This window comes from Myripristis murdjan, chromosome 18, assembly GCF_902150065.1.
Source record: "Myripristis murdjan chromosome 18, fMyrMur1.1, whole genome shotgun sequence".
Taxonomy (NCBI): Eukaryota; Metazoa; Chordata; class Actinopteri; order Holocentriformes; family Holocentridae; genus Myripristis; species Myripristis murdjan.
The window spans coordinates 4,628,880-4,656,166 of record NC_043997.1 but is presented as its reverse complement, the minus strand read 5'-3'; the positions used below and the strand labels follow the sequence as shown (position 1 = coordinate 4,656,166).

General features: G+C 42.6%; 1 protein-coding gene across 1 annotated transcript in view; it reads left to right on the top strand.

Moving 5' to 3' along the window:
• LOC115376392 (SH3 domain-containing protein 19-like) overlaps positions 1-20,129 on the top strand; it is a 38,255-nt gene extending 18,126 nt beyond the window's left edge. The window contains exons 5-17 of the mRNA XM_030075942.1: positions 770-905; positions 1,745-1,925; positions 2,215-3,528; positions 6,337-6,408; positions 8,702-8,963; positions 9,984-10,377; positions 10,489-10,695; positions 11,687-11,733; positions 11,985-12,241; positions 12,970-13,001; positions 14,160-14,334; positions 15,397-15,491; positions 15,787-20,129. Of these exons, the coding sequence (XP_029931802.1) occupies positions 770-905; positions 1,745-1,925; positions 2,215-3,528; positions 6,337-6,408; positions 8,702-8,963; positions 9,984-10,377; positions 10,489-10,695; positions 11,687-11,733; positions 11,985-12,241; positions 12,970-13,001; positions 14,160-14,334; positions 15,397-15,491; positions 15,787-15,894 (3,280 nt within the window). The 3' untranslated portion in view covers positions 15,895-20,129. The remainder of the gene's footprint in view (positions 1-769; positions 906-1,744; positions 1,926-2,214; positions 3,529-6,336; positions 6,409-8,701; positions 8,964-9,983; positions 10,378-10,488; positions 10,696-11,686; positions 11,734-11,984; positions 12,242-12,969; positions 13,002-14,159; positions 14,335-15,396; positions 15,492-15,786) is intronic.
• The last annotated feature ends 7,158 nt before the right edge of the window (positions 20,130-27,287 follow it).

The following is a 27,287-nucleotide window of genomic DNA, read 5'->3' as shown; positions in this document are numbered from 1 at the left end:
TTGATCTTTAGCTTCAGCTGCAGCATTATCCTTTCCCGAGAATGAAGGTGAAATTGAATGAATAAAAACAACAATCCTTGAAAACAAGTGACATTTATTGCCAACATGTTAGAATACAAAAGAGAAAACTCAAGAAAAACTTCAAACACAAAATATCCTGATATAAGTAGTTATATTTATATTTATAAAATCTGGAACAGAAGGAAACGTTTAACTAACAAACATCGATCTGGTTATTTTGATCATCTGTTTTCTTTCTTTTTTGTTTACTTTGTCTGAGAACATATAAATATTATCTTGCACCTTTTCTCTCTAAATGAGTTGCTAACTTGGAATAAGATCCATCTAATAAGAACTATCCCAAAAAACAAAGCATTTCAAAAGCATTAGCGTTAGGGTTAGCATTTCAAAAGCATTTCAAAGCAAACAAAGAATTTCAAAGAACTTGTAATACATTTTTTGTTTGGCTTATTGTAAGTAATCAACTTAGTAAGTTTCATGGTGATATCTGTAGGATAAAATTTTTACCCTATTCACATGTGAAAACAGACTGTGTTAAGTCTATGGCTAAACTTCAAGGTCCATGAGAGAGAGGGAAATGTTGATGATCGAGAAAAAAATCCACCAGCAGAGTTTTCTCATGTATTGCAACCAATTTAGGGGTTAGGAGCTTAAAAAATAGGAAGTTGAAATTTTACATGTAAAAATGGGCCACCCTAGTTAACATGTTTCATCAATGATCTCTCCTGTTGTCCTGCTGTGTTGCCAGGCGACCGGAGATCACCATCCTGTCAGCAGAGCCGCTTGCCTCCACCTCCTGGTTCCCAGGGGCTTCTGGGGGATTCCCTCCTCCGCCTCCACCAGCCGCTCAGATCTGGGGTCCCACCATCCCTCCATCCATACAGGTAAGCTACCTACCTGCCTGTCTGTCTGCTAACCTGTCTGTTTACCTGCAAGAGAGCAGAACTTTGTAGCTAAAGTCTCTGAGAAAACATTTATACTCTTTTATTACTAACCCTAACCCTCATGCAGCACAGTCTCCATTTGTTTTGTTTTTTTGTTTTGTTTTGTCTCAGGAAGCTCTAAAGCCGTTGCAGCTGTTTTGCATGCTCTCATAATGTGGCACTCCATATGTTTTCATATTTGCATTTATGTGTTTCTGTCAGTGATCAATGACATGCCTTCATCATAATAACGATTCAATATGTGATACTGGCATCATGATTAAATACAACCACGACACAGAGTCATAAATAAAAGTTCACCGACGACAAAGTCTGGCTGAACCGCAGATCCTTCCAGCTGATTCTTAGAATGTGAATAGTTTTTTAAAAGAAGGACATGATTTGGATGGAGAGCTTGTGAGATTGTGATGGGCGAGCCGTTTTGATGCATCATCCTATCACTAATTTTTCTTACCAGATATTTTTTAGAAAATCCCGTTGTTGCACTGATCCCATATGTGCATGACTGTACTGTATGTTTCCTCATCTCCTGTCCTCTCACTTGTTTTGATTTTTGTTGTGATCAGAATTGGTCACAAAATTTTCACATGTAGGTCTGGAGAAAGTTTGAAAATTAATAAAGCAGTCCTCATGAGGGGTCATTGAGATATTTCAGTCTTCAGCTGTTGATTCAGAATAATTTGAGGACTTGATTTAATTCCTCACAGAAACTGAATCCAAATCAAACGTGGACTTCCTTGGTGTTTTATCATTTTGTCCTGTGTGTGTCTCCTGCCCAGCCTCCTCCCTCGTATGAGGAGGTGATCAGAGAAAAGACTCAGGAGCAGGTTCTCCTCCCCCCTTCCTCCTCCTCCTCCTCTTCCTCCTCCTCCTCCTCCTCTTCACGACGTCCAGTTTCCACAACAACCATCGCCACGCAGACCGATCCAGGCTCCGCCCCCGAGCCCCACGGCTCTCAGGGTGAGAGGAGGCTTATTTAGTTTTTTACTTTTCATATTGTTTGTTTCATATATTTTTACTTTTATATTTATTTTATGAGTTTTATCCTGAATCAGCTTTTAAAACTTAAAATAAAACATAAACAGTTGGTAGGTCAATATATACATCTTCATTATGCTCTATACTGCAAAATATCATTGTATTTACTTCTCTTATGAGCGTAGTAATTTGTGTCTGTGTGTCTGTGTGTCTGTCTGTGTGTGTGTGTGTGTGTGTGTGTGTGTGTGTGTGTGCGTGTGTGTGTGTGTAGTTAAGAGACCAGTGAGGCCACCACGACCGTCTCTCCCTTACACTCCCAAACCGTCCCACGTTGATGACATCAGCAGCAGTGCTAGCCAGTCATCGTTCATCGCCCTGTGTGACAGCGCGGGACCAAACTCACACCCCGAGGGCGTCACACACACCGTCACACACACCGTCACACACTCCTCAGCTCACACACAGTGCTGTGACCTCCTCGCTGACGTTTTCTCACCTTTGACCTCCGCCTGTGGAGCTCAAACTGACCAGTGGGATCCACCTGTGGCTGGTGTAACCGTGGCAACACCTTCTGGCCCCTCGCCCAACGCCCCGCTGGAGCGTCCCAGGCCGCGCCCACGCTCCAGGCCCCGCCCACAGTCCGGCAGCACAGAGGTCAAAGTTCAGACTCTGGTGAAGCTCCGCGAGGACGGGTTAGCCACACTCGCCGCCCGCAGAGAAAGCGACGTCACCAACAAGGAAGTGAGCCAGGGGAAGTACCTGCAGGAGCTCCTCGAGGCCTTCAGCTCTGACGACTGGGGCTTCCCCGATCACCGTAGCGACGGCAGCGGGCTCAGCCAATCGGAGGGCGAGGAGGAAGACGAGGAAGAGGAAGTTGAGGAAGAAGACATGGCGACTCTGAAAGCGAGGATCCAAGCCTTCGAACAGCAGCAGCAGCAGCAGGTGGCCGACGGTAGCTATGGAAACGGTAACCATGGAGACTGTGGGACAGCCGAAGAGGCCTCCATCGCTAAGAGACCCGAACCGCGGCCACGCCCTCGTCTCCAGGGCCAGCCCGCCAAACCGGCCCCTCCCATCGTCGCCCCAAAACCCAAAACCTTTGCACACAACATCAAACCGTCCAGCAAAGGATTCTGGGAAGACGGAGCTTTGACAGCAGCAGGATCAGACTCGGGTGGCGTTGACGCCCCGAAAAGAACTGACCCCCCGGCTGCAGACGTAAACCCCTCTGAAGCCGCCCCTTCCTGTCCCCCAAAACCTGCTCCGGCTTTGCTTCCCCAACCCCAGAAAAGCACCGAAAAGCCCCCGCCGATTTCCCCCAAACCCCAGTGTCCCGTAGAAACCCCCCCCTCAGCCGCCCCGGCCCCGGTCCCCGCCCCCCGGCCGCCTCCGCCCAAACACAGCTCCTCCCAGGGCGACGCCAATCCCAAACCCCCACCCAGACCTCCAGTCGCCCCCAGGGCCAGCGTGGGCGCTCCGGCCCAGGACAGGAGCAGCGCGGCCGGGGTGGAGGCTCCGACTCTGCCCCCGAGACCCTCCACAGAGGGCGGCACGGGCACGGAGACACAGACACAGACACACACCGGTGAGTATGACGGTTTGAGGGGGCCATAAATACAAAACAATGCAACTTTATTGTCCTCTAGGATGGAAATGTGTCCCTGAGCACACCAAACACTGAAACATCAACAAACACTTAGCAAATAACAAACATTCAAAATCAGAAAATAACATTAAATCTGTAAGGGAGGTTCTTTTTTTGGCATTTTCTGCTTTACTTCAATAGTGATAGTAGAGAGAGCATTAAAGTGTATTAAAGAGAATTAAAGACATTCTCTTTTCCGGGAAGCAGAAGTCTTGGGAGTTCTTTTAATGGCGTCTTTAAAGATGCATGAAGTAATCAATGAGCTTTACCAACGTGTGCTGGAACGGCAACACCAAATACCATGTGGGACAGTTTTTGTTTAAAAACTTTCGAAATCTCTTATTCCACGGAACAGTCGAGCGACTGGCACTGATCGCTGCTCCTGCTGTTAATTATGGGTCGGTGAGCCTGTGTGACTTTAAGCTACAGGAGGTTTTAACCACTTCAAGTATCATTCATCTGTTTGAAATTACACTGTAGTCCTTGGGCTGATGCTCTTAGGTGAGGTGAGGGATTGAACCTTCAACCCTTCAGCCACACGGGCCGGTCATCCTGCTGCCTGGGCTTCAAACATCCTGGAAATTATCGTTTCTGTGGTTATGGTGCGTTTAAAACAAGAAGAATTAAACTTCCGCCGTGTCACTGGAAAGCTCTTGTTCTTTTGTGATCGTGCAGGGATGTCGTTAAGTTTCATGAAACATTTGCATCGTGTTTGAATGGCACATGCTTCGCCTACTTCCTTTAGTCTTATCTAACAGATAAGCCGTATCTGCAGTACAGCGGCTGTTAATAAGCTTTGAGTTTGCACAGAATTCAAACATTGTTGAATCAGGTTCAGACTGATACTCAGTTACAGCGAATCCTGATCTTTTTGTTAACATATTGTGATTATTAGGGTTTATGGATTTGATTTTACTACACTTTCTGTATCCTGTATCGACATCTTGGCTTTTTTCAAATACTAGAGGCTTTCTTGCTATAATATGTTCAGAGTTTGCTCATATAAAGCGATATACTATGATTATAGATTACTACAATTCAAAATTTATGTACAAAATGTCAGATTTTCAGAGAAAGGAATCAGCTTTCTTGTAGCATGAACCTCAAAATCTTATGAAAGGTTTTCCTCAGACTTTTCTCACAGAGGTGAATCTAATCCTTCTCCTGAGGTTATAACAGGAAATCACCCCAGCTGGTGTTAACATAGTTTTCACGTGCAAACAGAAATAGGAGTAAGTAATGTAAACACAACTTTGTGGTGGTGTTGTCTCGGACTAGTTCAATATTTGAATGAAGTTTCAAGTGTTTGAACGACTTATCGGCGGCTCAGATTCCAGCATGATGAATGATCGGTTTCCATGCTGACCTGAAACACACTCAGGATGTTGGACACACACACTCCGGTGTTTCCCGACAGCAGGTTTATCCACAGTGACATCACCGCTTTGTTGATTCAGCCTGATGGCAAGTTTTTATTTCCAAGTTGTTTTGTCTTGGTCAGATATTCAATTTATCTCACTCAGTGCTGTTCCGAGACATTTGGAGGCCCTCGGCAAAAAAAATTTGGGGGGGGGGGGGCTTGTGTTTTACCATGAATAGATCGATGAAGGTCCAACAGATGAACAACCTGAACGGTTTTATAAAATTCACTTCAGTTTGTTGCATTTTTAAATCTTTTTACTTGACCTTTTTCTTGCAAATTTTCAGGCAGTTTCTTGCTTATTTGTTTATCATCTTTTTCCCTTCATTATTATTAGTATTATCATTATCATTATTATTCTTACGCTTATCATTATTATTATTTTGATAATTGTAATGTTTGTTTGTTTTTTTGTTTTTTTTTTTGTAATGTTCCAGTGATTTTTTGCTAGTTTGCTGATGGCCTTTTTTTCCCTCAGTGTTGACAGATACCAAGGCAAGGCAAGCTTGTTTGTACAGCACCATTCATACACAAAACAATTCTTTATCTTTTTTTTTTTATTCACATTTTTATTCAGGGATTTGCAGTACAAAGACATTTTACATTTCATTTCCTTCTTGTGTTCCGAGTTTCAGTGTCCTTATTCCAGGGTCGAACCCGCACATACATTGTTAAAACCTCTCTTTTTTTTTCCTTTTTCTGACATTTTTTTCTTCAGAATCACAATTCAAACTTAACAAAAATAAAAATAAAAATAAAATGGACAAAACAAAAACCACAACAAAATGACGGCAACATTCCAAAACAGGCTTTTCCAATAGAACAGATATGCCCTAATCATTCAACTCTTCTCATCCGTTTAATTGTCAGATCTAATATGGTTTCAGTGGAGTCACATACTCGAACCACTTTGCCCAGTAACTTGCCAAACTCGTCTACATAAAGCAATTCAAAGTGCTTCACATAAGGTAGTCGGAGAGATCGTTACTAATAGCTATTATCAGCTGCACCATGTCCTCGCCCAAAGCCAGGCAAGCCCCGCCCACAAGCCTTAGCCCCGCCTTTGAGCTCAGTTAGCCCTGTCTGACCCATAGGAACTCTCTGGGCCCTCAGCAGCTGGAAACCGAGGAGCCGGCAGAGATCGGGGGAGACAGTGGAAATCCGGCTAATGAGCTTCCAAAAAAAAAAAAGAAAGAAAGAAAGAAAAATCGGATTGGTTGTGGGATGATGGGGTCCCTGTATAGAGCAAGGCGGGGCCCCTGGTGTTGTGCCTGATGTTCCCCATGGGCCCTACAGCTCTGACTTTATTTTTCCTGTTGTTGTTTCAGCGAAACCGGGAAGTGGTCGTCCAGGACTCCCGACAAAACCACCGGCACTGACCTCAGCACGCAGAGCCAGCGGTAAGAGAGCCTGTGTGTGTGTGTGTGTGTGTGTGTGTGTGTGTGTGTGTGTGTGTGTGTGTGTAGCTGCAGGACAATGGAGTGTTTCAGGAGAGTTTGAGAGCTTAGAGAAACAAATCCTGCTAACCAGAGTCAGTTGTTGTGCAGAAACACGCAAACATGTGGAGGGGCCAACGTTGCACAACACGGAGCATGAGAGGGAAAAATGTCATGATTGTGCAAGAACAAAACACTCTACTGTGATGTGTGTGTGTGTGTGTGTGTGTGTGTGTGTGTGTGTTGGCATTATGGAAATTATGCACATAACTTCCCTGCAGTATGTTGCTGTGTACAAAAACCCATTATGTAACAAGTATTCAGCGAGTAAAGATGTACATGTACGTCTTCAACCAATCAGCTTTAACCAGCCTGCTGCCGCTGCGTTTCATTGGTTGCCACAAAAGTTCATACAGTAAACAGAAAGTTTAGTTTGTCTTTCTTGTTTTCTTGTGGTTTTTTTTTAATCCTTTTGTATGTTATTATGTTATTGTAGCCGTAATACCGTCACTGCACCTGGCAGTATCACTAACCATAACCTCTGTCTAATAACAGCAAACAGTGCCCTCTAGAGGATTTTTGTTACACAACAGCACCTTGACATGGGGATTTACATGAACCTTTAGTTCAGTTGTGTTTTTTTATTTTATTTTATTTGAAAACACAATTAACGTGTTTATCTGCCAAAAAAAATAAAAAAATAAAACAGATTAATGCCATTGATGAATAAAATTAACTGACTGATGTATGTATTTCTTCACATAATACTCATTTACCCCTTTTCCACCAGGGCTGGTTCGGAGCCGGTGCCTGACTTAGCACCAGTTTTTTGGTTTTCCACCGCCCGAGCTGGGGCCAAACTGGTGCCAAACTGGTTCCAAACTGGTGCTAGGCAAGCACCGACTCCGAGCAGGGGCTAAACAGGAGCCAGAGAAAGAACCGATGACGCGGCCCACTGCGTCATTGGTGGGCAGGGTTACAAAACAAAACAGGAACTGCGAACGCTATAAACATAAACAATAATCCCCGAGAAGCCGCGGGTTATACTGATTTTACAACGGCATGGAACGCGGCTCAGCAAATTACATTTAAGGATGAGAAGCACCCGTTTTATAACTAAACATCGCTGTCATTCGTTCCGATCGCGAATCCGACAGGTAGCCGGCAATAATTGTGTTTTTCGCCTCTGTATTGAAATGTAGGCTTGTAAAGACACAAGCAGTATTTGCATCGCTAATAAATCCAGATCCTGCTCCACCCGGGGCCAGAAACTGTATGGGGAAAGCAGCGTTATATGCTTGACTGAGACGCGGCTCACGAACATCATCCCCGACTCACTGATCAGTTTCAGCGGCTTCAGGACAGGACGGGCGGACAGAGACAGAGACGCTGCAGCCACTGTGCTGTATGAGTGTGCAGTTTGATGTGTGTTGAAGTGATGAAGCTGCCGTGACAATGTAATTTCTTGCAAAGGATTAATAAAGTATCATTCATTCATTCATTCATGATGGTTATTGTGATTCTGAGCGAGCGTCTCGCGCACCCGTCATCACGTTTTCCGAAGACGTCATGACGTGGTTCTGAATTGGCTCCACTTTGCTCTTGACCGGTGGAAAAGCAAACTGGTTCTTCGTTGGCACCAGTTAAGCACCGGCTCTAGCACCAGCTCCGAACTAGCACCAGGTTTTTTCTGGTGGAAAAGGGGCAATTGTGAATCTAAAATCCCAAATTTCATCCTCAAAGCCAGAAACACCCTCTGCATTAGTCGGTTTGTATCATTTTTTGATTGATATTATCTGCATAAAAAACAAAAACCTTTTGTTGTCAGTTTATTGGTTTACCAGAATCTTCATCTTTTTTTACTCTCTGCTCATTTTGTTTATTCAGACATTTAATTAAAAACAGATTTATCCTTGTAATGGTATTCTTGTTTATATTTTTTCATGGAAGCGTTCAAATTTAAGTGCAAAGTATCAGCTTAAGTCAGATGTTTTTTAAAATAAAAAATGTTATTTTATGTATACTTAACTACATTTCTTTTGAATCTGTTTCTCAACATTTTCTCCTACTCATGTATAATGCTGCCTTTGTTTTTCACCTTTTTAAAAAGCTTTTTTGTGAATCAGATGCTTTCCAGAAAGTGAAAACCAAAAAGTGCAATGTTTCTATGATGATTTATTATTTTATTATTTTTAGTTGCACTAGTAGTATTAGTACTGCTCTGATGTGACGTTTGCTGTACTCTCTCTGTCTCCAGCTCCAGCTGTGGCCTCCAAGCCCGCTGGACCCTCGCCGACACCCACAAACCCGGACCCGGCCCCCGTTCTGCCCAAACCTCCTGCCCCGGCTGCAGCCTCCAAACCTCCAGGCCCCTCTCCGGCCCCAGTCACAGCCCCGGCCCCGGCCCCTGGTCTCAAACCTCCAGCTCCGGCCCTCAGGAAGGGCCCTCCACCTCAGACCAAACCCGATGCTGCGAGCACTGCCAACCCGAACCCGTCGGACCCTCCTCTGCCTCCACGGTGAGTGAAGCAGAGTTTTGTCAGAGGTTTAGATCCACAGGAGAGTGTCTGTTTTGAAGGGAAAGGAGCCGCAGTGAGAGGCGATGAGGAGGCTTTGCTCCTCGTGAGGAACAACGTGACCTCAGCGCTCTGTGTAACCGAGCAGGCCTGTTCATTAAATGGGAATTAGGCCGCTAAGTGCCGGGCCGGTCTCTTCTCAGGCGGCCGCTGCTCTGGAACGAGAGGAACGCAGCTCTTTATTACTGCTCTTTGTGGAAAGCTAATGTGACAGAAAAAAATTTAAAGGTGCAGTTCACCCAAAAATGCAAAAAATAGACATTTCCCCACTTAATCCTAGTGCAGTTTATCCATCTGTGTGATTTGGCGAGGAGGACCATCCTGTCACATTGTATTGTGGTGAAGGGAGGCAGACTGGAAACCTCACCAAATCACACACAAACTTTATGGATGGACGAACTGCATGAGTGGAAAAATATTTGTTTGTATTTTATACTTTATGTTAAAGTTATAACATTGTGGAGATCATTAGCAATAATAAATAATTAGCAACAAAAGTAAATGAAATTGGATATTATAAAAACAATTATTTTAAAAACACTTAATAAAAATAAGCTGGAATAAGTAAATAAACAAAAGAAAAATTAATGAACATTTTTCAAAGGTTAAAGATTCATGATTCAAGTTATATAACATATTATTTTATATAGTCTTCAAGAGTTTTTCTGCCGATTTTCATAATTTATAGACTTACAAATCACATGGAACTCATTATTAAAGTCATAAAAACACAAGGGATTTGCATAAATTTAGCTTTATGTATATATCAAGTTATGGTTGGTGTAAAACCTTGCTTTCTAATTACTTCTTTAAAAAAGACAAAAGACATAAACATAGCTGTCTAAAGCAAATCTCAGTCTAAGAAATTCATCAGAGGGAAATTTATTATTGATTAATTTGAATTGGATTGTTTGGGTAAACTGGTTTTAATTCATCTCTCTCTCTCTCTCTCTCTTCCTCCAGTCCATCAGGAGTGAAGCTCCTCCCCCTTCGTCCTCCACCAATCAAATCCATTCCTGGCCGACCGCCGCCTCCCGCCATCAACACCACGTCCTCCTCTGCAACCAACCAGGCACCTCCTCCAGCTAAAACTAGCCCCGCCCCCTCTGCTTCTCCGGCCAACCAGGCGCCTCCTCCAGCTAAAACTAGCCCCGCCCCCTCTGCCTCTCCAGCCAACCAGGCGCCTCCTCCAGCTAAAACTAGCCCCGCCCCCTCTGCTTCTCCAGCCAACCAGGTGCCTCCTCCTTCCAAGACTCCATCCCCGGCCAATCAGACGCAAAGTCAGAAGACGCTGAAGAGAGGGCCCCCGCTGCCCCCCCGGCCTAAACCTGGACACCCGCTGTACGGCAGCTATGTGGTAGGTATTAACACACACACACACACACACACACACACACACACACACACACACACACTCACCGCCACTGCCTCTGGGTTCATGATTTCCTGATTTGGTCCCACATCTCAGAAACAGGAAGTCCTGGTTGTACTGGATGACCCAAGCCCCGCCCCTTCGGAGAATCTGTTGGGTGAAGGGAGAGCTCACACTGTCGTCACGCCTCTCATCGACCAATCACAGTGTCTCCTGGACCTGGACATCCAACCAGAGCCTGCCCCTGACATGGACAACCAATCCAAACGCACCTTGGAGGGCCTGGGCCTGTCAGAGTCTCAGGTGTGTTGGGTTAGGGTTAGGGTTAGTTATCGGTTGGTTGTTTGATATTGGTTGGTTTGTATTGGAAAATGTAACAGAAGTTGATGTTGATGATGGGACCTGCAAGCTGAAGTTGGTGTTTTTAAAGCTTAAATATTGAAAATTAAATTAAAGTTGGGGATTTAAAGTCCTAAGCATTGAAATTTTAGCTGAAGTTGATCTTTTGAAAGCCTAAACATTGAAAAAATGGCAAATACTGATCTCTCTAAATCGTATGTATTAAAATACTTAAAAGAAGATTGTGATTTAAAAGCCTAAATGCTGAAAAAAATGGCTTAAGTTGGTCCTTTTTTAGAAAGTGTTGCAGTTAGTTTTGTATTACAAAATGTAAGAGCTGGCATCATGTGTCGGTGTTGAGTCCCCCTGACGCCACGGTCCACTGCACAGGAACGAACCGAGCAGTGTGATACCTTACAGTGAAATATCCAAACTCACCGTCAGATTTCCTCCTGGACTTGGTGCCTTGAATGCCTCTTAACTTGGTGTTTTTTTTTTTTGTTTGTTTGTTTTTTTCAGTGGAATAGGATTTAAAGCAAAGACATCAGGACAGCGAGTTTAAACTGGTTAAACTGTGTTATAATAATCATTTAAACTTGGTTTGACATGGAGGAACATAAAGATTCAGACTGAACAGTGTGATTTACCGGTGCTGACAACTGTTTAAAAAAGATCATTTAACTTAACATTTCCTCTGTCAGGATAAGTTAAGTTAAGATAAGTTAACTATTAGGAAATGTCTGTGAAAACTGTATGGAGGACACTGTTATCTTCTGCTGACAGACAGAAATGACAGCCTCAGTTGGCGTAAACAGAGTCTACAGCCGAGTGAAGCAGCTGTGTTGTTGTTGTTGTAGTTCCGTGCTCAGCCAGCAGAGGGCGGCTGTCAGCAGAGATCACTGACCGGAGCTTTGAATATTTAATGAGAGTTAATTTGTCTGCTTTTGTCACCCAGTCCATCCTGCCTGTCCAGAAGGAGCAGCCAGAGCCTGCAGCTGTCAGGTCAGACACACACACACACACACACACACACACACACACACACACACACACACACACACACACACACACACACACACTCACTCACGCACACACACAGACACACAGTCCTAGAATACATTTAAGACTATTTAATAAGGTGGTTCTCTTGTATGTGATATTATATATGTGTGACTGTATGTCATATTAGTGTGTCTTTTGCTATGGTGTGTGTGTGTGTGTGTGTGTGTGTGTGTGTGTGTGTGTGCATGCAGCGGTCCCAGGTGCGTGGCCAAGTTCGACTATGAGGGCGAGGAGGAGGACGAGCTCACCTTCTCCCAGGGTGATGTCATCGCCCTGCTGGAGCTGATTGGACAGGAGTGGGGGCGGGGCCAGATCCACGGGCGAATAGGAATCTTCCCTCTCAGCTTCACTGAGGTGGTGGAGCCCCTCCCACAGCCGCCGTCGCCGGGGGAAACAGCAGAAGTTACGCCTGTGGTGGCCACGGATCCCACAGCGGTGGAAACGCCTGGTGAGACGGAGCATCTGCATCATTCTGCTTTTTATTTTATTTTATTTATCTGTTTCGGTTCACAAGCAAAAATCAAAGTTCCATAAAATATTATGAAGGAATTAGGAAGACTCCATTCATTTGTAGATGATAGACGATAGACGATAGACTTTTTGGTTCAAAACTCTTGAAAATGCCAACAAATCAGAGGCAAATGAAGTCATGATCTTTCTAGCTCACAACTTTGTAAACAACTTAAATATGTCGTCGCAAACGTGCAGATAAGTAAATAAATAAATAAGATAACTTGCATGTAGAGCTTGTATGTTGAAGTTCAATATTCCCTGCCCTCCCTGCTGCTTTCACACCGTCCCACCTCATTGGGAATTTCAGACTTACAATACAATCTTATTAAACTGCTATAAAAACAATAAAGACACAATAGAAACGGATTACAGAAGCACAGTCATGCACACAACAAACTGCAGCAGCAGATTCTGCACAAATAAGCGTCATGCATCAACAGAGACAGGCCGCTGCAACGCTCACTTCCTGTCCATGTGGTGCACTGTTGTTCCTGTGTGTGTGTGTGTGTGTGTGTGTGTTATCTTTCTAATAACACAGAATCAGTGAGCTTGTTTTCATTAAGATCAATAGTCCAGTTTTTAAAGCTGTACGATTTGCACCTATATTGATATATATTTTCTGTTTTATTGATTCAGCACAATGTGTTTCCTCTTTGTCTTCAGCACCAAAACCCCCACAGGACCAAGACTCCGTGGTGAGTGTGTGTGACGTTTCATTTTCCGCAGGTCAACTGCAGCCCTGAATCGTGGGCGGAGCAGTGGCTTTCAAAACAGAGCTCTTTACAGGGTCCACAGCAAAATGAGCAATAATATAACTTCGCTAGAATGAAATTCACTAGAAATTTTTGCAAAACAAAAAAAAAACATGAATGCTCATTTTAACATTATGTTTTAGTCTTACTGTTCTGAATCTGTTTCTCAACATCAGTAGATACATGTTGTGATGTTGAGAACAATATAATGCTTACCACAAACCAAAATATCCTTTCATGTCACAAAATCACATCAAACTGGGGTCTGCAGCTTGGAAAAATATGGAATATGAAAAAGTTTGAAAAAGCCTGGGTTAGTCCACAGTCTGTAGTCAGTGTGAAGTGTGTTACAGAAGCTTTTTGACATTTCTCTAAGTGGTATTTTTAACATCCAATGGTAAAAATCCAACTCATATCATTATGGGACTGTGACAACAGCGTCCATTCACTTCTACTTCTAATTCCCTGAAGAAGACTATCTTTTGAAATGTGTTGGTTTTAATAATAAGTGCATTTTTCAAAGTTTTGCCAGACCATCTAAACACTTCAACTATTAGACAGTGTTGCAGGAAACCAAATATCATTTCAAGTCAGACTCTGCTGTAAGTAATTATAAGTAAAATAATTACACTAATTATTTACCAAATCATGCCAATGTAATGTGTGCATTTATTCTTATGTAGCTGCTCAATTCAGGTAAAAGTGCCAATATTATGAGTTCAGTCAAGTGGTGGAATCCATAGGGCAAAAATTACTTCAAGTAGCGCTCTGACGCTTAATGACAGTCAGCCCGGGACTCCAGAACATGAAAAAGTTTTAAAACACCTGAGTTAGAAAACAAGTACTGTATCCTGCAGTGACCTGATTCATCCACAGGAGGCGCTGAAGTCCCAAATAATCCAATCTCATAAAATCAGAACCCGAATCAGAGTGCAGTTTCCTCGGGATTTATTTGAATTTGGAGCGAGGAAAGTTAGTTAGCACACAGTGAAAAAGATTAAATGTGTGTGTGTGTGTGTGTGTGTGTGTGTGTGTGTGTGTGTGTGTGTGTGTGTGTGTGTGTGTGTGTGTGTGTGTGTGTGTGTGTGTGTGTGTGTCCAGGCCGAGGAGTGGGCCGTGGCCTTGTTCGACTTCCCGGGTCAGACCGCAGAGGATCTGTCCTTCCACAAGGGGGCGCAGATCAAAGTGCTGCGGCACATCGACGCCGAGTGGAGGAGGGGCAGACTGGAGGGGAGAGAGGGGATCTACCCCGCCGCTTTCACACAGCCCTGCAACGGTACACACACACACACACACACACACACACAAAAAACTGGTGCAGGAGTTGTGTGCTGTATGTGCACTCAAGCACACAAAAAAACAAAACCCAAACACACACATACCAGATGGAAACACACACGGTTGCCCACACACATTCACATCCAAGCAAATAACAAATCTTCAAAACACACACATTTGTTTTTATTTCATTTTCCTCTTTTATTCTTGTTTTTTTTTTTTTTTTTTTTAACCTGTTTTTTATACTATTTCTCTGTTGTAAAGTGAATTGAATTGCATTCCTTTGCATAAAATGTGCTAAACAAATAGTTGTTATGTATGTGTGGCTGTTTGAGGATACAAAATGTGTACATTTATATGAATTGGCTGATATCTAACTGATTGCTTGATTTCTTAATTTAAAATCTTGTTGATTGTTGATGTGATGTTGTGAAGTTCGGTTCAGGTTATTTGACGTTTCCGTTCGTTGACTTCGCTTTGTGATGTCAGTTAATCAGCTTCGGTGTGGTTGGTGGAGTGTCGGTGGAAAACCTGATGTTTTGGCTTTTACACACACACACACACGCGCGCACACACACGCACACACACAGGAAAGCACAGACGTCGTACAGACAGTCACACACACACACACACACTTGCAGCAGCAGGGGAACTGACGCTCACCACACTTGGGTCAAATAGTATTTGAAATATTCTTGTGATTGTTTTATCCTCCTCAGAGTGCCAGGTGGGCGGGGTTTACCACATAGGATTGATACAGTCGGGGGGTCAGACAGTTCAGCCAATCACAGCGCGGGGGGGTTACGGGCATTTTCTCTGATTGACGGCTGATGAGGTTTAGGTTGCTGTGATGCTGTAAACGCCGCCCACCCGGCGCTCCGAGGTCAAGAAAACAAACACTACAAAGTATTTTCAATTTGATTCATCTCTGATACGCACACACACACACACACACACACACACACACACACACACACACAGGCAGGAACAGTGCGGGAGGAGATAAATGAGTGTGTGGCTGCTCAAGTGTGTAACCACCACTTCCTCTTCCTGTTTCCAGCTCAGCCAATCACAGGCCAGCAGTCGGCAGTTAAGGGCGTGGCCAAGGCTCTGTTTGACTTCGCAGCAGAGAGTGAAGACGAGCTGACACTGAAGGTGTGTGTGTGTGTGTGTGTGTGTGTGTGTGTTGAGGGGACTTGCTCTCTGTGAGTTTTAAACTAAAACACTTTCTGATTCTATACAGAAAACAACATTGATAAACATATTGATTGATGAGTTTTATTAAAAAATAATTTAAAAAATATTTAGGCAGGTAAGAGAAGTGCATCATTTTTTTTATGTTTCTCAGTTTTTTGGCAGAAGAGGCAGAAAGTTAATTTCTGACAATTTGTAAGATATGTATTTTTTTTTAACAATAAATGACATTCCCTGTGTGTCTCTCTGTTTCCAGGTGGGTGACACCATAACGGAGGTGGAGTCTGTGGATGAGCAGTGGATTATGGGAGTTGTCGGCGGCAAGCGTGGAATCGTGCCCAAAAACTACATTTCACTCTGTTAAGTGGAAACTCTAACACTGTCCCGACCAGCTGAGCGGGAAACCGCAGCTTCAAACTGTCAACCCCCCCGAGATGAAAATACACAGCTGGGGCATTGAGCCGGCATCCCTCCAAGCTACAAGCCCCTCCCACCTGTTCCCCTGTGATGAGTTGTGTTTGGTGGGCATTTTGAACCAAAGTACCGTGTGTGTTGCCATGAAAACACGTGTACATGCACACGTCGAAGCCGTTGTCGAGTGTTTCCGTGTATTTCAGTAACCAAACGTTTCCATTTTCCAAAAAAATAAACAGAAATCCCTTTTCCGAAAACAACGCAGCTGGTTGTTAAGGAACCTGTTCTGTCGTCATGTGGAGAACCTACAGAACCAGCAGCACCTGAAGCAACGGGATCGTCTCCTCGGTTGACGACCCTCAACTGATGTTGCCCTGGCAACCGAGAAATTGCCTGTTGTCATGACGACCGAGAGCACGACGAACTGTTGGTGCCTTGATTTGACTGTTTCCGTTCAGTGTTGCCTCAGTGATATGGAACACTTTGCCTTACTTGGCTGTCGCCCTGACAACCAAAAATGCTACGACACTACACTCCCCTTGGTAACAGAACTGCAGAACTGTGAATGGCTGCTGTTGCCAAGGAGAGTGAGATCACTGATGCCAGCCTGTGTTGCCTCGACAACAACAGAAAACACCATCCACCAGTGTTGATTTGATGATTCAGAACACTTTTGACTGTTTCCTTGGCAACTGAGAACACTACATCAGCCTACCTTGATTACTTTGAAACCCTGTGTGGCTGTTTCCATGGAGATCCCACCCCTGTATTGTTTTGACAACAACATAGAACTTCATCCACCAGTGTTGCCTTGGTGACCAAGAAAACCTTTCCTTACTGGCTGTTGGCTTGGCAACCGAGAACACTACACCAGTCCCACCTTAGTAACCTAGACACCTTGAGTGGCTCTTGCCATGGAGAATGATAACCTGTGTTACCTTAACAATAATAGCAAACACTATCCACTGATGTTGCCTTGTGACTGAGAACACTTTTCCTTATTGACTGTTGCCTTGGCAACTGAGAACACCATGCCAGCCTTACCATGGTAACTTAGAAACCTTGTGTAGTCATGGAGAACCTGTGTTGCCTGGACGACAACAGGAACCATTGTTCACCAGTGTTGCCTTGGTGATTGGGAAAGACAGCATTTCCCGTCCAACAGAACACACTGCTGTTACCATGGCAACTGAAAGTGCGACTGTATTGTTTTTTTTAGAGTCACGGAGCTGTGCGGCTCTGTTGCTGTGATCACTTCCTCGTCTCAGATGACTCTTTGTTTAATTCAGTCAGAACTTTGGTCTTTTCCCACCCGGACTCAATTTTTCCATCATTTTCTGACGTGGTATCACTGAGCCTGTGTTTCCATGACAACAACAGGTGCTTTTGGGTCTGGTTTGTGGAGCATCAGTTCAACGGAAGCTCCAAAAACCAAACCGAAAAACACTCAAAGTTTATGTGCTTCAGCTGCAAATGACAACACAGTGTCAATGTCCGAGGTGAAAAATTGCTTTAAAGAGCCTTTACTATAGGAATCCAACTTTTCCTACGTTTGTATCCATATATGAGCACAGACGTTACAATGCAGACTGTTTAAATTTGATTGTTGTTTGAGCGGTAAAATTGAAAGTTACTGCGTTCTGAGAAACTCCAAGCAGTTTCAGCCTAACTCCAGGAAACACGTTACAGCTGGACTCGGTCCTGATTGGCTCCCTTCACGTAGGAATCACAGAAATCCACCCTGTCCGGCCAGTTAGCGTTATTTGACATTGAAAAGCTCCACTCAGCAGGTTTTACCTCGACTGAATTAGAGGAGCTACTTTGAGCTGCTTCAACCAGCCAATCAGAGACCACTCTGTCACATTTATAACTTTTATAATTCACCAAACTGCAGTTATTTCTGAAACAACACGGAAAACATAACTCTGATGCTGAGCCAGAGGAGATTTGAAAATGAAATCATGCAAACTGAGTAACATGGGGGCATTAAAGGGAAATTCCACCCTAAAACACATGAGCACATTTTAATGTCAGGGGCTGGTGACTTATATTGTGTTTCTGGTGGTGTTTTGTGTGCAGCTGTAATGGAGTTTAATAGGAGAAAGAAGTGAGCTCTCTCTTTTCTCCGCTGGATTTCTCCCTGTTTGTTTGTTTGCTTGTTTGACATCGCTGCAAAGACGTCCTCGCTCTTTTACTTTCAGGGTTTGACATTGAAATCTGACAGCTATGATGGTTGTCAGCCACAGAAAAACAAAATTTCATGATCAGAGAACAAACCAGCACCAGAAATGCAGGACAAGTCATCAGACCCTGTTTTTAAAAAAGTGATTATGTGGCTGTCGCTGGAATATTTACGTTAAAGTTAGTGTCCCGGCTGCTGTCCTGTCTGAATAGTGCTGCTAAATTTTGGAAATTTAATCTTTCAGCCCTCAGTTCTAAAAAAAAACAACTGTGACATTGCACAGGGACATTGTTAGTTTCAATTAACTGAACACTACCTACTGCATAAGCACCTTTTATCTTGATGATTTACTAAATAAAGGCTTATTGAATTAGTTTGTAATATTTTAAACCCTCACATCTAAACTTTGAAATGCTCTGAGTGAATCGCCTCACTCAGAGTGGAACAAAAAGTGTTTTTATAAAGGTTTAATACAATAAAATCATCTTATAAATGTCTGTAATACACCACAATCATAAAGTCATGGTGCCTTATAAGTGTGTTATAATTTTTCTAACTAAAGTTGTAATACATCATGAACAGATTCTCTAAGCCTTTACGACTCGAGCACATGTTTATCATTTGTTATAATGAGACTTTTACGTCCTGTAAGCGATGGTGCTCCATAGAAAGTGACTTGTAAAATCAGTTTTCAGCCTCCACCCGTTCAGCTTCTGCTTCCTGGAGTTAATCTGCGCTGCGAGGCCGTGTTACACACTGTGTTACACACCGCGCCGAGCCGTACCGATGTGTGTTCGCCACGGCGTCGGCATACCGAACCGAGTATCACGAAGTATTGAGAGCCTCATGCGCCTCGCTGGTTTCAGTGCCGTGACTCCGTGAGGTGGAGGGCTCTGGCTGTCGATTTTTAAAGGTACTGTACCGCCTCCTGTCCTGAAATGTGCCCTTATCTTGAAAAATTCATGCTCTGCGTGCTAATGTGATTTCCTCTTGTTAAAAACACTACATCTCAAAAACAGCATCTCTTACTGCAGGCTGGATATGAGTCCTACTTATCAACTCAAACTCTTAAGTGTTCTTGTTTTATTTTTTTCATTAAAGGTAAAACATGAAGGATTTTCTCTGAATCTGCCACCTTGACGACGACCACCGGCTGTTTGTTTTTTTTTTTTTTTACATTCCTGTTTTTAGTCGTTTATCCGGTGTGAATCTCAGTACATTTCACGGAAACACACCGACTGTGGCTGAGGTCAAATTTTCTTATTTTTTCAATTAAAGGGCGAAGAGTCCCATTTTCCAGAGTAATCCCAGTATGAACCAGATTAAAGTGTGAAGCTGACGGCTGGGTTTGCTCTCTGAGGCGGTGAAAAGCATCTCACCTGATGTTGCGTTCACAAAAGATGTTGGAAAATCTGAAATTCCAGCTTCCTGCACTGTAAACACTACACGACGTTATAATGACACTGAATTCATATTTGCAGCATCACAAGACCTCCAGTTTGTCAAAATACCAACACAATTAAACGACATTATCGTTGCACTGAAGCATTCTAACACTACATTTGCTGTTGCGTCACAAATGGGTTTATGTCGAGTTAAAAAAAAAAAAAAAAAAACTCACACACATTCATGTCTGATTTCTTTTTTCCAAGCTGGAATTACGACGGTCCAAACGGGAAATTCTGACTTTTGACTTTGATTTGAACGTCTTACCCTCTCATCTGTTTCACCGGCAGTTTAAGAAAGAAAGAGAAAATCTGACATGTGGCGTCTTTAACATGCCAGCAATACGACTGGTCATGTACCAATGTAATGACTGTAATGCGTGTGTGTGTGTGTCTGTGTGTGTGTGTGTGTCTGTGTGTGTGTGTGTGTGTGTGGGAAAGAGAAAGAGAGAGAGAGATGAGTAAACAGATTGAAATAGCTTTGTAACAGATGTTTTAATGTGTAACCAAACATTCCGACTTTCTAATCCAAATAAAACGGTGACACGTTTTAATATTTGTTCATGCGTCTTTGTTTTATTTTTATTTATTGTTTGTGTTGTTGGTTTTTTTTGTTGGTTTTTTTTGGACTATCAGTGCCGCTGAGACGACTTGTGCTGCTTCATTTCTACAACCAAGTCAAGCCCTCTTTCTCACAAAATGACGCGTAGTATCAATTTTGGTTTTTAAAATGACATTAGGGAGTTTTTACTGTTTCTGAATAGAATTTAGAGTAAAGAATAAATAAAGTTTAGAGTAAAGTCTAAGACAAAGATAAACTAAGCTGGTTTTGACACCGGAGCAGTGAACTGGTTTCTCTCTGTTTACTGGTGACCTCATCGCCACTGGGCCAATCGGCTGGTTTCTCTCTGACCTCACCTCAACGGCCACACCCCCTCCTGCTGGGACACTGACATCACTTCCTGTGGACGGGTTGGCAGCTACAGCATCTCAAAACCACAGGGAGTCACACACACACACACACACACACACACACAGCTGAGTTTCAGAGCAGAGACACCCGATCACTGTCGTCTAACTCGTCAACCTTCAGTGTTTCTTCTTCTTTTTCCCTCTTTCCTGCGACAGTCCAGTGGTGGTGGAGCCTCATGGGAAGCGCCTGGGGCCTCCAGGGGCTCAGCGCCTTGCTCATGGACACTTCAGCAGGCAGGAAGCTGAACCGACCACCCAGCTGCTCCCAAAGCGCCTGAGATCTGAGCATCAGTCAACAGCAAAGATCAGGTGCTGAGCAGGTCTGGAAACACGAAAAACTGTTTTGATAAAAGAAACATTATTTTATTTATTTATTTTATAATTATTGTAATAGTATATATATAGTATATAATAATTGTTTTTTTTGTTTTGTTTTGTTTTTTTTTGTTTTTTTTAATTTAGTGTGGTAAACTAAGATTGGGTACCAGTCACTGTAGGGAGAAAAAAAAAACAGCTGTGGAGGGGAGGGGAGTAATAAAAGCTCAGAATTTTTTTAGATTAAAGTTGTAAATTTACAAGAAAAAAGCTTGAATGTTCTCTGAGATTAAAGTGTTAAATTTATGAGAAGAAAAACACAAATTTATGACAAACAAACTGACGGCGGTGTCTCTTCAAAGTCCGGACGCTGATGAGAAGATTGTGATTCTGGGCTCAAATCACCAGGATTTTCTTATTAATCCCACAGGAGAAGATCTGTTATCTTGTTATCAGGTTTAGATAACAAGATAACAGATGATACTGAAAATAATTCTCAAAGGAAAAGGCTTAATATATCGATGTTTGTCTCAGTGTATTTTTTTCCTGATTGTTCAGTGACGGCTGCAGTCCCATGCTTCTACAAATTTAAATTTTTCCCTTTGATGAAGACATTCTGTCATCGTGTGGATCCACAAAACCAGGCCGCAGAGGATGCCGTTGCATTTGTTTTATTTTCACAGTTGAATGCATCGTTTCTTGATACAAATCAGGCTTTTTTTTTTCTGTTTCCTCTGAATGCCCACACCCTGTTCCCAACAAACATACATGTTTCATAGCAACACACGTCACATTACAGATCATTGTTAGCATTAAAACATGTCTACAGCATGTCTTCAAAACACTGCTCGTTACTTCTCATGTCACTTAAACAGCCGGACCGGATTTCCTAAAAGGATCTTGACTGGGAGAAACGCACGGGCGAGGTTCGGTTTGGGTTTCAGCAGAGAGTTTCCACTCCTTGCTTTTTAATTAATAATGAAATATAAGGTGCTCGTTGGTGTCAAGGCTAGATTGCTTTAAATAAACGAGATCCAAGGCACTCGTTCTGTGCCGAAAGGTCAAAAGGCTTCTCGCCGTTTGATGACAGAAGGCAGGTTTCCTCAGACGTGTACAGCAGCTCAGGCAAACGGAAAAAAAGGTTTTAAAAGCTGCACACAAGTTTATATTCCCTTATTTTCCTCAATGAATAAACAGTGAAGTTGTGATTGAAGAGCTTTGACAGCATTCAGGAAAAGAGATTTGTTTTTTGTTTTTTTGTACACTTTGAAAGACAGACCTGATCCTGTCCCTGATGTCTGGAAGTTCAGCGACGGGGGGGGGGGGGGGGGGCTGAGATTCATTAACGTATCCATGGTAACACCAGCCATTATCATGCACTTCTGTCACTTTGAACGTCGTCGTCATCATGTGTGGCGTTGTGAGACACATAACAGACACTCCAATCCAATTTGAGCGTCCAGACTGAGATTAATCTGCAGAAATCTGGTTGGAATCACATTCCAAACTTTGTCCAGATGTGGTTTGGATCTGGGATCTTTCTAAAAATCAATTTAGATACAATCTGGATATGACCAAAAAAAAAAAAAAAAAAAAGTCTGAACGAGGCCTAAAGGGAGGAATCCTTGAGTCCAGAGATGTAAAAAGATCAGATGAAACACAGATCAGAGAGCAGATTCAGGAGCAAAGTGGCCATTTGAACAGCGAGATCTGATCACGAAAACAAAGATCTCAGATCTTCAGGCTGGTTTTAATCCACTTTGCCTCACAGGGGAGATCAGAAACCCCAACGCCACCAAAGATCAGGTCAAACGTTCGCTTCAAGATCGCTGTTTTCCTTTGATTTACACTCGGACAAACTGCTCTTTTTGTTCAGAAGTGGGAAATTATCTGGCAGATCAGGGCTTCAGATTCGGGAATTACAAAAATAAGGTGGGGCCTGAAACACGATCTCAACAAAACATCAAACTTTTCCTTCCCCAGAAGAATGTTATTATTATTTTCTCCACGTCTAAGTGACAGCTTGGGCTTCAATTTAGTCACTCCGCAAAACATAATCTTCAAAATTAAAGTGTTGGAAAACCTCAGAAGGCATCAGAGGGTCGTCACATCAAAGCAAACGTGAAATAATTCGACATCAATCGTCCATCAACAGCAAAGAATCAGCAGCTTCTTTGTATTTTTCATCAAATCGACCCCGTTCAAAAAAACACACTCCTGAAGACTCCTTTTAGGAAATCTGGCCCGGTTTGGTTCAAAAGTCTATTTTGTCTACTGCACTTAAGAATCAGTTCCTGTCTAAAATGAGGCATGATGGGAAATGATCACACACACACACACACTGCGTTTGATTTAAAAATACACACAAAGGGCCTAGCAACCGCACTCGGCGTCCGACTGCTGGGTGAAATGGAGTTCAAATACTCTGATTGGTTTTTTGCGCAATGGATATCGCCATGGAAACGACGTGGAGTTATTTGAGTAAGTCGAAGTCGCCGTGATTGTGGTTTTCTCAGAGTTTGGACGCTCCCAGTCAGTGTTTTTCTTTTTTAAGACGGTAAAGACAAAACCTGCGTCTTCGTCACATGTTCTATGGAAACCGCTCTGCTTTTATTTTGAAAAGAATCCATCGTTCCCTACACTTGCCAACAGGGATTTCTTTCTTTTCATCGTCAAAACTCAGAGAGTTGCAGTAATCAGACTCCATCGCCAAACCACGAGCTCCCAAGTTCCCACAGTGTTTTCTAGCTTGTGTTTTTTTTTTTGTTTTTTCCCGTGAGAAGTGAACGCATCATAAGGCAGTGGTCAGGCTGCAGGTGCGAGGTGCAGCCGTCAGGAAACAAAAAACGCAGCGATTACTGTGTGATCGTTCAACGTGATGGTCGATTCTCGGGTCTTTTGGCAGTTTGAGACCCAGAATCAAGTCACTTCTCTGGGGTTTGTGCAGCGGAGCGACGACGTGTTAGGGAGGAAAAGAAACTACGGAGCTGGAGGAGGAGGAAGTAATATTCTGAGAAAAAAAACTCAACAAGATTAAAGTTGTAGACTTACAAGAAAAAAAAACACAACATTATCAGGGATAAAATGTAAAAATTCTGAGATTATAAAGTTTCAGATGCATGAGAAAAAACTCACAAAAAATAGTTACATTTGCAAAGTGGCCATCTGGTTCCTTGACCCAAGAAAAAAAATAAATAAATAAAAATAAAAATAAATGAAGGAAAAACATTTTTTCTGAGTTTTTTTCTCATAAATTTACCACATTAATTGCTGATTTTTTTTTCTTGTAAATTTGTGATGTTATAATCTCAGATTTTTCCAAGGGTTTTTCTCATAATTTTTTTTTTTTTTTTTTTTTTTTTTTTGTCATAAATTTGCCACTCAAGGCTTGAAAATTCTGAGCTTTTTTCTCAGAATATTACCCCCGCCTTCCTCCTACTCTGTAATTTCTTTTGGTAAATTTACAAGAAAATACTCGAAAATTTATGAGAAAAAAATTGAGAAATTCTCTGAGATAAATGTTGTAAATTTATGGAAAAAAACCCCCACAAATTTATAAGAATAAATTTGGAAAATTTTTCTTCTTTTATTTATTTTTATTTAATTTATTAATTAATACAAAAATTTTTTGGTCAAAGAACCAGAAGACTTCTTCGCAATTGTAACTATTTTTTCCAAGTTTACTTCTCATAATACTATAGTACTGAGTTGTATCAGAGTATTACCCTCCCTCCTCAGGCAAAGCGTTTCAGTGCCAATACTTAAACATCATCTCTCTGAAACTCCAAACCCTCCACTGAACTAATAAACGAACCAGCCGCCATAACGTTTTGACGCAGAAGCTGCCGCGCAAGTAACTGAAGCCGTTTCAGCCGGCGGTCGGGCCGAGGGCACGAGGCTCCTCTCGGTTTGGTATAAAGCAAAGAGAAAAAGAATTAAGACTACTGGGTTCATATCAGGCATAGAAGGTCAGAGGCTGAGCCGCTGATGGGACGAGTTTTCACAGGCGGCCATGTTGGCTCCGCAGCTGCCCGTGATGACCGGCGGGAGATTGAGGATCGAGGTGTAACAGTTGGAAAGACCAGTTCATTGTTTTTAAATTTTTTTAACACCTTTTTCTTACGCTTCTTCTGTTATTAACCATTTTCAGTGACACTTACACCAAACTATTCATACTTATTTATTTAAAATGTCAAAAATGTACGACAGCATATTAGGGCCACTGTAGGGAGAAAAATTATGGAGGAGGGTGATAGAGAAAGGAGAAAAAAATCAGGATTTCTCAGATAATAAAGTCACATATCTCACAGTCAGAAATATTTTATTAATACCCGATGGCAAATTGGGTAAGAGAGTTTTTATGAGATAAAACTCATAATAAAACTAATTCTGAGATTAAAGTTCTAAATTTATGGGGGGGGGGAAAACTCAAAAATTTACAAGAAAAAAAAATGAAAAGGTTTTTCTTATATTACTTAAATTAAGTTTGAAGCCATATGGTTCCTTTATAAATATAAGAGAGAGAAGTGTAAGAAAAAGTATTTTTCCAAGTTTTGTTTTGTTTTTTTTTCATGAATTTATGACTTTAATCTTGAAAATTTAGGGTTTTTTTTGTTTTTGTTTTTGTTTTCTCAAAATGTTACCCCCCCCTCGCCTGGCTCCAGATTTTTTTTTCTCCCTGCAGTGGCCCTAATATGCCATCGTAAAAATGCTCTGACATCAGAGTGGAAAATATTGTTTATTAACATTCTAGAAATGTATTCAAGATAGGGTTTTGCAGAGCGATGACAAGATTATGTCTGCTCTGCTCGTGTCTCAGCACAAAGTCTGGCATCTTTTACAAGCTAGTTCTCTGAGGCCGCATTGCACTGATTGGCTTCTTAACACGATCCAGCCTTATAAAATCTGTTGTATTATTATTTGTTATTATTATCATTTATGCAGAAGAAACACCAACCACTGTCTGATTCCAGTTTCACTAAGATGCTCAGATTGTCTCTTGTCTCCGTTTAAAATTAATACTTTGGGTTTTTTTGGCTGCTGGTCAGACTGAGGAAGATCTTTGAAGACGACTCTGATCACTTGGTTACCATGGTTATTTATCAATAATTAATGGTGAAGATAATCATCATTTGCAGCCTTTGATCAAAACAGTCAGTTTGAGGGCGGTGACGGCGCGGCGTTGGCGGCTCGGCCTGAACTCTCCATCAGCGGCTCGGGTCGAAGGTCAAGGCCATGGAAAGGTTGTGGTCAGGTCAAAGGTCGTGGCAAGGTCATGACACCGGGTCAGGTCGACGCCTCTCGTCCAGGTGACCGCTGACACTTCTGTTCAAGTTTTAACGAAAATCGACCACCTTCCCTCGACGCGCACACACACACGTGCACAGATTGCACACGCGCACACACACACACACACACACACACCTTGAATCCCAAGCGTTCCTCATGCCCACATGATTTCACATTAAATCGCTGTGGAATCACACCTGACACACACTTCTTTACACACACACACACACCCTTTCCTTCCTCCTTGGTAATGAGTAATAAAAGTGATGATAATAATCATAATAATAATAATAATAACCGGAAACTTTAACGGACAGGATGATGGAGGTGTGGATGGAGCGATATGATTGGTGGATGACCCACTAGATCACAGCTCACAGACACGTGGCCGCGTAACGACAGAGTTGCACCGAAGTCCAGCCGCTTCCTATAGCTGCTCTTGTCACTAGGCAACGTTTGCAAGCAGAACAGCCTATCAAGAAGACGCTGAAATCGGACGTAAAGGTGTAACTCTTTCCTTACGTGCCGTCAGCACCCTGGAAAACCTTTGAATCCCTATTTTTTTCCCTTTTTTTATTTAAATTGATTATTAATGTTGTCTCCTATGTGTAGAAAATGTTCAGTGATGCTTAGACCAAGACAAACTATTTTTTTTTTTTTATCTAAAATGGCAAAAATGCTCGGACATCTTGTATTTAACACTCTAGAAGTGTTGGTTTCTTGGAAATTCAAGGGTTTTGCAGAGCGCCGACAGGACTGCGTCTGTGATGAGATTATTTCTTTTCATTGTATTTTTTTTTTTTCAGACTGCTACTGTTTCCCTACTTCACAACTGACTCACACCGACAGACACCAACAGACAAGAATATTTACAGTATGTACATCGGACTGTGTCCTCCGTGAAACTGCAGGCAGGAGGAGGAGGCGAGGAGCCGGGGGTTCGGGTTGGATCGCGTCCCGCGGCTCGCTCACAGAGATGTGCTGAAGGTAGAAACCGGAGACAGGGAGCTAAGAGTTTGTGTTGAGCCCTTTAGCTCAGTCATACTGCAGGTAGATACCAGAGGCCGAGAAACCTCAGAGGTTGTCGTGAACTTGTCCCAGAAGCAAGGAGCTAACGCAGAAGTGGTTTGGAACGCGTCC